Raw genomic sequence first — 13235 nt, forward strand, 5'->3', positions numbered from 1 at the left:
ATAACATCGTACCTCTTCCTCCCACTATTCTTGTTAGAGAATGGGGTATAATATTATTGTATTATTGGAATATTGTATAATTTTCTCTTTTAGCATACTTACAACTGTTCCTCCCATTTATCATTCATCTCTCTACCAGATTAATGTTGAAACCATCTTATTAGGGATGAACAAAATACATCTGAATCTATTCTACCCCCGACCTATACTAGTTTCGTCCCAACTACTTTGCAAATTTGTCCTACCCTGAAGAAGGTTCTGACGTGGTAGGAATTTTTACCCATGATCCAATCGCCCTCCTATTTGTCATCCCTATTAGAGAGGAGGTGTTAACTAGGATTATTAATGGGGGTAATTTAGTAAAATACATAAGTTTTCAACTGTTATTGACAATAGGACGTGGAAATAGCTTAATCCTTATATTTATAATTTATCTCATTACTCAAAGTTGGTTGAAAACATACTTCTTCCTAGTGTAGGATTCATTGAGTAAAATAAGTCTCCTTGTTATAGTAATAAAGAAAAAGATGGTTGAAGGTTTATTTGTAGTTGATAAAAGTAAAATTAGATAGATATATTGTGCACATTTTTTTAATACATTTTAAGTGTTTTTTTTTTTTTTTGAATTCTAGATATCTTAGTTAGAAAATACTATGAAATACTTTTTGACTAAAAGCATGGATATTTGTGCAATTTTTTTTTTTTAATTGACATGTTAATTGTTAGCAGTTACATGACCCGCATCATCAATTAGATAATCATCAAAATCTCTTAATGTTTCATTTGGAGGTTCATTCACTTCATTTTTATTGGCATCACCAAACTCAAATTCATTACTAATAGTAGCACGAACTTCTTTATCTTTCTCGCACTCACTTTCAACTCTCTACTTTCTAGTCTCTTCTATTTTATGTGATTTTCTCAAATAGGTTAGAGTTAGGTGAGACTTCGTTTTCTTTTTTCTTTTTTCTTTTTCAATTTGAGTTAGGGCGGTTAGACTGATTTGTTTAGTATTTTTTTTTTTTTTGTCAGTTTGGTGCCTTTGGGTTCCATTTGGAGGCTCGAAATAAGCAAAACAAATTGAATTTTTCTTCATAGAATAGGATCTTTGGTATCGTTGTGGGATTGCAATTCTATAAGATCCTAAGATCCGAACCGAGATCCCACACAGATTCCACTTCAGTACAAATCCCAAAAAGATTCAGGACGTTTTAGGGATGTAGGATCTTAGAATCTTAAGGCCCTAAGATCTGAATTGGGATCCTGATAACCAAAGTTGCTCCTTTCAAGATAATAGTGGGGATACATTTGGACATCTTCAAAGTAAAATTTATTTCTAGCATTCCAAATGAAATCATGATATCGGATTCGTAAGGGGCAACGCAAACTTAACCAATATGATAAATGGAATTAGGCTGGATAAATAAATTTTATATTTTCTAGTTTTATGGGATGAGAAAAAACGCTTATTAATTTAAAGGATAGATAAGCTCACTACCAAAGTAAACCCAAAGAAATACAGATAACACCACCCAAAAGTATACCAAACTATTTTGGCTCACCATTCTATGGGAAACAGATTAACACAACCCAAGAGATACAAAACCGATACTAGCCACGCAAAAGAATCCACCCAAGGGATAAGAGATAATTTAGAAGAAATCCATCTTCTGAAAAACACAAGGTTTTTTTATCTAAAAATACACTTTGAATTTTATTTGATTCAACCAAAGACTTAAATAGAGTTTGGAATAGCCCCCAAGCATAGGAAAACAAAAATAATAATAATAAATACATTCACTTAATCTGACTAAAGTCAGATATAACTCTTAGGAACTTAGAAACACAATAAATTACTTGTCTGCCTAGGAGAAATAAAGCATAAAATTTGATTCATCCTAGGAGACACTAAACAAAGACAATTTAACTTAATTAATAATAAAAAATGTTTTAAAATGATGGGCTGTTATTCTAATATTTAAGGAAAGCTTTTAGGCCTGGACTGACATCAAGTTGGGCTTGCTGGATCTTAGGACACCTCGTTCAAATCATTATAAATATCACTTTCTAAATAAAAGTGAAGAGTAATTATTTAGTACTTCAATACCAAATTTAAACACTATATAGTTGTCATTTACTAAATAAAAGTGAAGAGTAATTATTCATTACTTCAATAGCAATGTTCATTCGGCCTATACAATAAAAGAAATCAAGTGGTGCTTTTAAAAATAGACAAAAAAAAAAAAAAAAAAAAAAAAAAAAAAACAAAACAAAACAAAACAAAAGAAGAATAAGAAATCAAGTGGTATCTTGACTTGGATTAAATCTCTCATGCGCCAGGTGCATGAGATAGGGTCCCACCTGCCTGTGGGAGGTAGGTCTTATGCACCTGGCGCATGAGATACCAGCTCCTTGACTTGAAGATGTGGGGCCCAACTGCCTGTGAGAGACAAGTCTCATGCGTCTAACGCATGAGATAGGGGCTCACCTGCTTGTGAGAGGCAGGTCTCATACACCTGGTGCATGAAATACCAGCTCTTTGACTTGAGGATAAAGAATAATCTATCCTAATATAGGACGTCTTGGATTTAAACTCAATAGTATCTAAAAAAAATAGTGATATTTCATTTTTTCATAATATTATTATTATTATTAAAAAAAAAAAAACAACAACAACAACTCTGCTGTTAATTCGGGCATTGCAACGCAATTTTTATTTTTATTTTTTTTCTCTTTTGACAGTAGCATTGTAATGCAATTGATAATTAGAGGAGGCATCTATATAATCAGTCTCTGACATTCTAAAAGCTACTTATAAGATGCACATCCCTGCCACGGCAAGTCTTTTTTTTTTTTTAAAACCCAATCAAACTTCATTCATTTAAAAAAGAAGAGTCAGATAACAAAGCATCAAGAGCTGGTGGTGCCAATTCTGTGGCCCATTCCTTAGCACGTTATGCCACGGCAAGTCTAAAATCACATTCCAAATTCCAAATAAAATAAAGAGTTGTTAGCTGGGCAATATAATATATATATATATATATATATAAAATTAATGTTTTTAAATTAAAGTTGATACAAACAAAATCAGAATAGCGTATCTGGAATCTTTTTTAAGTTGATAATATGTTTAAAATTCATATTATTAATTAGATATAATAAGTCAACAGAATCTCACTTGTTCAACATCCTTTCTCTCTAAATACGAGTAACGGAGTTCATTCATTCATTCATGAATATAACTCCGCACCAAATTTGTGGAAGAAATGACCAGAAGAAACAAAGAAAGAAACCACAAACCTCTCTCCCACCCACTCCCACAGTCCCACTCCCACTCCCACTCCCACTCCCCCACTTATTAAAAACAATCAAAAAACACATTGACACAGTCAGTAATTACCTAATCATTAAACCCACCCACAAGCAAAACAAAACGAACCTCTCAATTCTCATGATAATGCAAATTCACAGTAATCACTTTTTTTTGGACAACGTTTACCACCACCTTGCTGTCAAACTCAAAATACGTGTCACAACTCCATTGGCACACATCACACACGTTACGTATAAAATTGTTTAAATAATCAAAAAATCCCGGTGTGCCCGATTAGCTGGACCGTATATTGCGCACCACCGACTCGAACCCTGGTCAGGTCCCCCCAACCCTACCCAACCCATCAACGCCGTCTCTCTCTGTCTCCGCGGTAAAACTCAAAACCAAGCGCCTTTCTCTCTCTCTCTCCTCTTAACATAGCCAAAGCCTAGATCTCAGCCGCCTTTCTCTTTCTCTCTCTCTCTGTCACTAATCTCTCAAATTCAAATCCAATTTTCCCTCAATTTATACCCAAAAATTTTCACTCTCCTATCCAAATTTCTCTACTAATTAATCGTCCAATTCAACTTCAATCTAATCTTTATTCATAACTTACCAAAAAGAAACCTATCTTTTGTACTGGATTTTTTTTTTCCTTCATAATTTCCTATGTGAAAGCGACTATTAATGGCGTCGATCCGCCGGACTTTATCGCCGTATCACGATCGGTCGTACCAGAACGGCGGGACTCCATTCTCGACCTCACCGAAGCACTCCGGCGGTTCCAAGTACTCGTCGCCGTTGCCGGCATTCGCGGCGTTCGCAGACAGAGTCCGCCGCTTAATCGGCGAGCTCTTTTACCTCCACCGACATCCGCCGCGTAAATCTCACAGCCACCACCATAGCTGGCCGAGGACTTTCCTCTACCGCTGCTTCTTCTTCTTCCTCTTAGGTTTCCTTCTAGGTCTATCTCCCTTCGGCCACGACCACCACGACGACGACGAAGCAGCCTCCATTAGTCGAAACCACGACTTCTCCTTCGAGATCAATCCGCCGCCTCAATCGAACCGCGTCGTCGATCTGAAGCTCGCCGAAGTAAGCTTCAACGCTAAACCGAATTTCAAAGAATCGGAGCGGTTCGATTTCGTGCCGAGAAAGCAACTGATAATTGTAACGCCAACGTACAACCGAGCTTCGCAAGCGTACTACTTGATCAGACTGAGCCAGGTGCTCCGTCTCGTGCCGCCGCCGCTGCTTTGGATTGTGGTGGAGATGAACACGGCGTCGTTTGAGACCGCGGAGATACTGAGAAAAACCGGTGTCATGTACAGACACTTGGTGTGCGTTAACAACAGCACAAATGTGAAGGACCGAGGCGTGCATCAGAGGAACACTGCTTTGGATCACATTCAACGCCACAGACTAGACGGTATCGTTTACTTTGCTGATGACGATAATATTTATTCACTCCACTTGTTCCACAGCTTGAGAAACATTAGGTAACTTTTTTTTTTTTTTTATTATAATTTTTTTTTTAAATGTCTATTTTTGGATACTCCGTTAATTTCGAATTTGATAACTGGATTAGATAATAGATATTTGTTGTGTGTATTTTTGGCAAAATGGTAGGAGTTTCTTTATTTACAAACTGAATTGAAAGCTGAGCAAGTATTTGTGGTATGTTTTGGTTGAGGATTTAAGTTAAAGTTGCCTATGTGGGAGATGTAGGAGAATAATGTGAATTGGTTGCTTTGAATAACAATAATTATGGGCCTTAACCCGTTAACAATATAAACATTAAATCTTTCTTTCTAAAAAAAAAAAAAACTTCTCATTTACTCAATATTAGGAGTCCAGAATGTGTGTTCCAGACTCACGCAAACACAGCGTTTAAGTGGTTTTTACACTCTTGCCTACATGAATTGTATTGAAGCTTGAAATCTGACTTATTCAAGTCCCACCCCCCAATGAAAGGGGAAAAAGAGAGAGAGAAATATAATATGTTTGGCGTAGGATTGCGAAGAGGTTGATCTAGTGGTTTTTGAGGTCTCATGAGGTCTATGAGGTCTTGACTTTAAAATTCCTAGCCAACATTTTAGGACCAACCCCAAGAGATTCTTCCCTGTAATTACGTGGATGGGAGAACTACACACAATTAAGGTAATAGTTGGGCTCTTGAAGAGCTATGGACACCTACGTTAGAGAAAATAAATTGTTTGGCTTAGAGTTTTAGTTTTCACATTATTGATTCTGACATAAATCTAGGAACCTCTCCTAAGAATAAGGGAGTAAGGTTGTCTACCAATCACCCCTCCTAAACCCCACAAAAGTGGGAACTGTTGCACTGGATATAACCTTTTATTTATTAAGACATAAATCTTTCAGTCTAAAAGTTGTGAATTGTGGAGTATCTGATGCTGCAATCCTGTAATGGTATAACATTTATGAGGTTCAATGTTTCTAATTTTATTGTTCGTTGTGTACATTGAATCATTTCTTTACTCCATGCATCTCCTTCTTTTTTTTCTTTATGGCTTATTTCTATTGAGGGGGCCAACTCTACTCTACTCTACTCTACTCTCCTCTACTTCTCCTCAATCTAAACAAGCCATTAATGCTGCCTTGGGTGAGCTTATTTCCATCAATCCTTTTTTTGTTTTGTTTTGTTTTGTTTTATTTGATGGGAATAAGCTCATCCAAACGAACAATAAACTGCAGTAACACTTTCAGCAGGAGAGAAGCAACTTTATTTAAGAATAGTGGCTTTTTGAGTAGACGAGGGATTCAAAGTCATTGATATAAGCTATTATTTTTGAATGAAAATGAGGATCACCATTCTCTGTGATTTGAGAAAATGTTGATAAATATTTATTCATTGTGACTACACTGTCATAGAATTTTAGAAATGTTGAAACTTTGTTGTTAGAATTGCATCGTACTCTACCAACCTTTTTCTTGCTAAATGTAATATTGGTCTACTTGCTATGTAGCCGGTTTGGAACTTGGCCTGTTGCTATGCTTGCACAAAGTAAAAACAAGGCCATATTGGAAGGTCCTGTGTGCAATGGGAGTCAAGTTATTGGATGGCATACAAATGAGAAAAGTAAGAAGCTTCGCAGGTTTCACGTTGATATGTCAGGATTTGCTTTTAATAGTACAATCTTGTGGGATCCAAAGAGATGGAAACGCCCCACTTCAGTTCCAATTCGACAGTTAGACTCGGTGAAGGAGGGTTTCCAGGTATTCATCGTGCTGTTGCTTCTTCTAGATATTATTTGCATTATCATGTTAAAGTAGCTACATGCTAAAAAATAATTATGGAATATATGGACTTTGTGGACTGACTTCATATTTTCACAGGAGACCACATTTATAGAGCAAGTGGTGGAAGATGAAAGTCAAATGGAAGGTTCACCGCCTGGTTGTTCAAGGATAATGAACTGGCATCTTCATTTGGGAGCTCGTCATTTTGATTACCCCAGAGGCTGGCTGCTTCAGAAAAACCTCGATGTTGTTCTCCCAATTAAATGAACCAAACTTCATTATTGCAATTTTGATGGGTTGAGAGAGGTGAGATTTAATTGTTCTGTACTTTTTACATTTGTAATATTTGACTTTGACCTGTCCCTGAAGTAATGGAAGAGAGAGAACAAGTGATTAATGTTGCCCCCCCTAACAATTTGAAATATAAGGGAAGAAAACATGATAAAAGAAAACAAAGTTCATTGGATATTCAGGCAATGACATTGACAAGAACAAATTCGTTTAATCTAACTCCTGCTTTCGTTCGTGACAGCGTTTCCCATATTTAACGCTGGTGGTACTTTTGAGCCTGAATGGATCATTACCGCAGTTTACCACCATCAGCATTAAGAAGCAATTATTTATGATCTCCTGGGAATGACAAAGAAGTAGAAGATATATGATTTTTGTTTGTAGAAATTTTCCTGCTATGATATTCTTTCACAGAAACGGAAACGAATCCGTTTTTGTTGTAGAGTTATGATGCTTGTTTTTTCTGGGTTTTAAAAGCAATTCACCCCCACCAGTCCAAATCGTGTCTGCTGTGGGGTAAGGCTTGTTGTGGAACCCTACTCTGTATGTGATGTAGGCCTTGTATAAAAAACAAGCAAGGACAACACGTCCATTATTGTAATTTACCTTCTAAGCTAATCTGTTCGAGGAATTGTTCTTGCAAAACAGATACTCTTTCCTTACATTGAAGGTAATTCACTTACCTTCTTTTGTTGACATTCATTTTATAAAAAGCCACACCTTGAATAGAAATTTGTTGCGCAAATGTGCTTGGAATACCCCTTGATGGGGCTAACATGTTTTATTGGTTGCTGGGCGTAGAACCAGTCACTATCTGCCTATCCATTCTTTACTATCTTATTGATGAAATATGTATAATGTATTAGACAATGCTGGTGCAAGCTTTTCCCTCCCTCTCCAATACTAGTTTCAAATTGGCTACCGTTAATTACAAACAAAATTCTCTTTTCCCCCTTTTGCTAGGACAGGCAAACCACAACATGTTAACCTGAACCAATCTCCAGTAATTGATGCTACAATAATGGTGGATACCCACGTCTTGATCTTCTGCATATAAGTCGCTTTTCTACTTTTGCATACAAAAGAGGTCATTTTGCTCCTATCTTCATGTTTGGTTCCTATTAAGTTAAGAGTGGTGCTAGGCATAACAAGTTTTAGCCTTACATACTAATGTGTCATCAATTACAACAAATAAATAAATAAATTTCAGATATTTATTTATGGTTTTTGTCAATTGAAGTCATCCGAATCTAATTTATTGTCGTGTCAGTTTGTAATAAAATTGATAGTAATTTTAGCATTTTATTTAAGTTCTGAATTAAGAATCTATCTTTGATCGACGATTAAAGTATACTAATAAAATTTTTTTTTTTACTTAGATATATTTTCATGTGGACTTGTCGCTTTGAAAACTATTCCGGACCACAACTGCACAAGCCCAACTGAATTGGCCCACTTATTTTTTAGTAAAAATGATCATATTGCACTGAGACTTAGATTTATTGTTCCAAATTCCAACTAAGCTTTTAGCTGTTACTCACCCACTGTCTCCCCACTCCCCAGATTGCGTCCTAAAATTTGATGGAAAGACTTCAACAGAAGATGAATGGAATACACCGTTTTTCTTCTTCTTTTTTCCTGCCACAGAAGGGACATATAGAATTTTGTAATCCAGTTAGACCCACTCATATTTGAAACGACCTTCAAGATTAAATGCGTTGGACTGAACTCAGCTTAGGCTGTTGCTAAGCTTTTGGGTAGCAAATAGCAATGGGGTTTTTTAGAGCATTCCCATTAGGAGTGTCAAATGCCAAATATTTGGCATTTGGCACACCATACACTAAAAAACCACTCACAATAGGTGTTCTAAATGTCAAAATATTTGACATGAGTCACCGGTACAATCTCAAAAATGAAAGCATATGGACATAAATAGTAAAAGTTTTATTATTATTTTTATTCTCTTTTCTCTCTCCTCTCTCCTCTCTCATCACTTTATTCTTTTTTCTCTCATTTCTCATCAATCTCTTCCTCAGACATTCCTATCAACCTCTCCTCTTTTCTTCTTTCACTCTTTTTTCTTCTCACTCTCGTTGCTTTTCTCTCTTCCTCTCAACCTTGTTGCGCCACCTCCTCGACTTGATGTCGATTTCTGTAGTTGTGGTTTTTTTTTTTTTGGCAATGATTTGATGGGTGGGTTCGGCAATGGGTGGGTTCAGATGGTGATGGGCGGATTGGTGGTGGTGGGTTGCGATGGGCAAATTTAATGGTGGGTGGGTCGGCCTGTGGGTGGGTTGCGATGGCGATGGGCGAATTCGGTGGTGGTGGGTTGGGCTGTGGATGGGTTCTAATGGATGGGTCGACGATGGGTGGGTTGGTGGCGGCAGTGGGTGGGTGTGTGGGATGCGGCTGCTTGGGTTGTGTGTGTGTGTGTGTTTTTTATTTTTATTTTTATTTTAATAAAAGATAGACAACAGATTTTGTTCTGGTTGTGATGTTCTAATGTGGTGGGTTTGATTTTGGGTGTTTATGTGGTGGTTTTGGTGTGAGGCGGTGGCTGGGTGGGATGTGGGGCGTTGATGGGTGCTGGCAGCAAGGGTGGGTTGTAGGTTGTAGTGGGTTTTTTTTATTCTGTATTTTTATATATTGTTAGTTTTTTTTAATGTTATTTTAATATTTGTATATATTATTTTAATGTATAGAATTAAAGAATAAAATATGAGATGTACGGTGAATTATAAAATGGTGTGTTAAAATAATAAAGTAGTATTTTTGATGTGTCAAAATGACATTTTTATAGAACACCTGATGAGAATGCTCTTAGCCTAATTTCATGTAAGACACCACAAACATCGAGATTGATACTGGGAAGTGACAACTGACAACATAGTAACAAGCATTATTATCATGCATTGGATAGTGGAAATCACACAAAGAGTCTTTATGGCTCAAATCTCTTCAGAAGTTCTCTAGTGCACTGGGCACCCTTTACATAACTTGCCTAGAGTCAAAAGAAAACCATGCCACTGATACATTTGTTTCACCTAAAAATTTATGCTAATCAATTGTAATTTAAGGCCAATTTTTCACTGTAGGAAAATTTTGGGGTTCAAAGACTAAAGAAACTAAAGATCAAATATTTTTACTGTAGGATAATTGTGGGTGTCCATCGTGGATTCAATAGTTGGATTTGATGGATCACTAATCAATTTTATTTTTAGGAAAAAATAAAATAACCTAAAGCCCAGAAATAGCAAATCTGGCATTATGGAATAGACAGGGGTCCAATTTTTTCCGTTTTAAGCACCTAACATTGTAGGAACAGGCCAAAGCCCAACAATCATTGAAGAAGATAATTGCATTTCACCTTGAGCCCATGGGAGATGTGAAGTTAGATTTGAAGAAAATAAGTAAATCTAAATGATAAACATATAATAAAAAAGGGGAAAAAGAAAAAAGAAAAAGAAATCTCTCTCTCTCTCTCTCATGGAAGGTATTCTTCCTCTTCCATAAATGGATTGAATTTAACACATCTTTTCATTAGGACTACACTTTAATATCATGTTGTGCTTCTAATTATTTGGGGAAATTTCTTTCACCAAAATGCCTCTAAACAAGGTACAGCATTGATATTGTAGGGACACAATTTTTAACGACCCAAGAATGACGTTGGGCTCATAAGTAAAAGGCCCGAACAATATAATTCATAGAGAGTGGGATAGAAAGGCTGGTCCTTGGTCGTTGGACGGCAGTTAGTCATGATTTTCATGGAAGCTCATACGAAGGTAGGTTTGACTAGGATAGCTAGGCTTTACATCGGTGTAGCTCGGAGGGTTTGAGTCCTCGGACTTAGTCCGAGGAGCATCACCTTCTCTCCGTTCTTCTCTTTTGTAGGATCCTTTTTCCTCTCCCTCCCCTTCTCTCAACTTTCTTTCCCTTTTATACTAGTGTTTGCTTCTCCCTTTGTGTCCACGTGTAAGTTTTGCTTTTTGAGGTATAGACTCGTCCTATCCATCCGTACATCCGAGTGGTTGGGGGTGGTTGGGAAAGATTAAACAGCATGGTCTAAAGTATGGGCCTGTCAGGTGCGGGGCTCCATACTGCAATGCTGGCAGTTTTCTCTCTTGTCCTGCCCCTGTACTGAGTTTGTCATTTTCTTCAGACGTTTTGTGAGGTGTTAAGTGTGAGATCATCCTCGGCCACATCCTTGAGCCTTTGCGGGGCTTTCATCATACGTCCTCGGTAATAGGGCTCCTCGGCCTGGGCTTTGGGCCCCGAATGTAAAGTGGGCTGGGATCTCAAATTTTGGGCCCCACAGATATCATTTTTCCCAGAACCAAAAGAAATGAGATAGGAATAATTTATTTATAAAATTGTTGTAGGTTCGCCTACAATTTTTTTTTTTTTTTTTTTTTTTTTTTTTTTTTGTGTGTGTGGTAAGGTTCGCCTCCAAAATAAAAAGCCATCGGAAGATGAAATGTTTTTGTCATCTATCAAAATAATAATGAGTTTTTGGTGGATAAGTTAGCTCTAAATGGGAAAAAATACTAGTTGACACGCAATATATTCAGAAAATTTAAGGACGAGGGAAGATGTTTGTTATCTCATTATGAAATTCTTTAGAGAGTATTATCAATTTATGTAGATAAATCTATTTTTGGAACTTTGATGGATGTTCACAAGTTGGGTTTAGTTGGATTAAGGGTCCATCCACCACTTGATTTGAATATGTCAAATTGAGACGAGAGGAACCTGACATCGACCGACACAATCGGGCCACTTGCCAAACATTGCTTTCACATATATATATATAGACGAGTTAGATTAAACAGATGACAGGTGTCTAAACTCATTATTCAACGATTAGGAGTTTGAGTTTTAAAACTTGACACTGACCAAGCATAGTGTCAAAAATCACCTAGAATAAATTTGGCATTGATGGAGTGGTCAATATTGTCAGGATTTCAATTCCATGAACAACCCTAGCTTTGACATAGAAATTTACACAAAATTTGAACATATGATTTGGTCCAATCCAATGTATGCTCAATTTATATTCAATTCATTTTTCCCATAATAATTTGCTTTGCAACTTAATTGGTATTTCTTAATGTTTCTAAAAGAGATATCCAAGGTTCAAATTCATCCTCCTCAAACTATCGATTTAAAAAAAAAAAAAAAAAAAATCACTTTCCCTGTAACATTCAGCTCGTTAATAATTTAGTGTAGCATTGATAATACTCTTAAGTTAATATTTCAATAATTTAATTTCCATGTGAAAGTAATTAGACATTAAATCATATTGATGGAGGTCACACAATAGCATTAAATAACATGTATTCTGTACACTACTAAATCTAAAAACATAAAATCTTATCCGAAAAATATACCTTTTCAATTTCAAATAAAATGGAGGAGATCGTGTTGGTGCCTAGGAAACATTCCATCTCTTGGTAGCTAATTTCTTCGTAGCACAAAATTCTTACACGTTTATATTCTTAAGTTCTAGAATACTGCAAATTTGGACTAGCTAAACAGCTCATGATTGGTTCAATGTATATCACATCAAGCATGCTTCCGTAGTATTCATGGTCAAGAGTACTAATGCCCTAGCTAGACTCAAATCTCAATTGACACCTTACTTGAAAGAAACAACTAGTTGATTTTTTTCACAAATGCTGAAGAGTGTTTCATAAATTCCTTGAAACGTAACCATAGAGATATTTATGTTATTGGCTACTAACATAAAGAACTTGCCAATGGGGCATGATTGCGTATGTTCAACAAGTTCCTTGATCACTCAAGGCCCAAATACGTGTCTCTTTGTGCCGATTGTTAGCTTTGTTGAACATCTGACCACACTTTGACTCGGACATTAGAGGTCATCATTATCAAGCAGCTGAAACTAGGGGAAAAAACAAGGGAAAAAAAAGAAAAGGTGCTTTAATGGTAAAGCAATTTCCATAGTGGCCTGGGATTTTGACCTTTGTAATAAACCCACCAAGAAAAAGGAATGTTCTTGGTGTTCATAGCTTCTTGGACTTCTTTTCCAACTTTTCTCTCCCACGCTCATTAGTTGGTTGTTCAAAGTAAGCATGTATAAGTCCTAAAGGTACCAACTAAGACAGAAAGTCATATTCCAAAAACTAATGGAAATGGTCAAACACTATATGTATCAAAACAAAACTAAATGTCAAAACCTAAAGTTTGAGGGGTTGCAGATATCTTTAATTTACTTCTTTTTCACTTCAAAGGAAAGAAAGTTGAATTCAAATCATGATTAGGACTTAGTTCTCCGACCTTTCTTAATTATATATCCACGTGTTATTCATAAAAATGCTTTGCGTTGTTGTCTCTAATCCTTTGG

General features: G+C 36.4%; 1 protein-coding gene across 1 annotated transcript; it reads left to right on the plus strand.

Moving 5' to 3' along the window:
* The first annotated feature begins 3581 nt into the window (after positions 1-3581).
* LOC115972181 (probable beta-1,4-xylosyltransferase IRX9H) lies at positions 3582-7600 on the plus strand. The gene is made up of 4 exons (XM_031092363.1): positions 3582-4812; positions 6304-6553; positions 6674-6883; positions 7110-7600. The coding sequence occupies exons 1-3, from the start codon at positions 4001-4003 to the stop codon at positions 6842-6844; spliced, it is 1233 nt and encodes a 410-aa protein (XP_030948223.1). The 5' UTR covers positions 3582-4000; the 3' UTR covers positions 6845-6883; positions 7110-7600.
* The last annotated feature ends 5635 nt before the right edge of the window (positions 7601-13235 follow it).

Source organism: Quercus lobata, chromosome 12 (genome assembly GCF_001633185.2).
Source record: "Quercus lobata isolate SW786 chromosome 12, ValleyOak3.0 Primary Assembly, whole genome shotgun sequence".
NCBI lineage: Eukaryota > Viridiplantae > Streptophyta > Magnoliopsida > Fagales > Fagaceae > Quercus > Quercus lobata.

Excerpts from the sequence above, each read along its gene's own strand:
- LOC115972181 (XM_031092363.1), top strand. The coding sequence starts at position 4,001 with ATGGCGTCGATCCGCCGGACTTTATCGCCGTATCACGATCGGTCGTAC. Across the intron at positions 4,813-6,303 it reads CACAGCTTGAGAAACATTAG|CCGGTTTGGAACTTGGCCTG; the intron begins GTAACTTTTTTT and ends CTTGCTATGTAG. Across the intron at positions 6,554-6,673 it reads CGGTGAAGGAGGGTTTCCAG|GAGACCACATTTATAGAGCA; the intron begins GTATTCATCGTG and ends ATATTTTCACAG.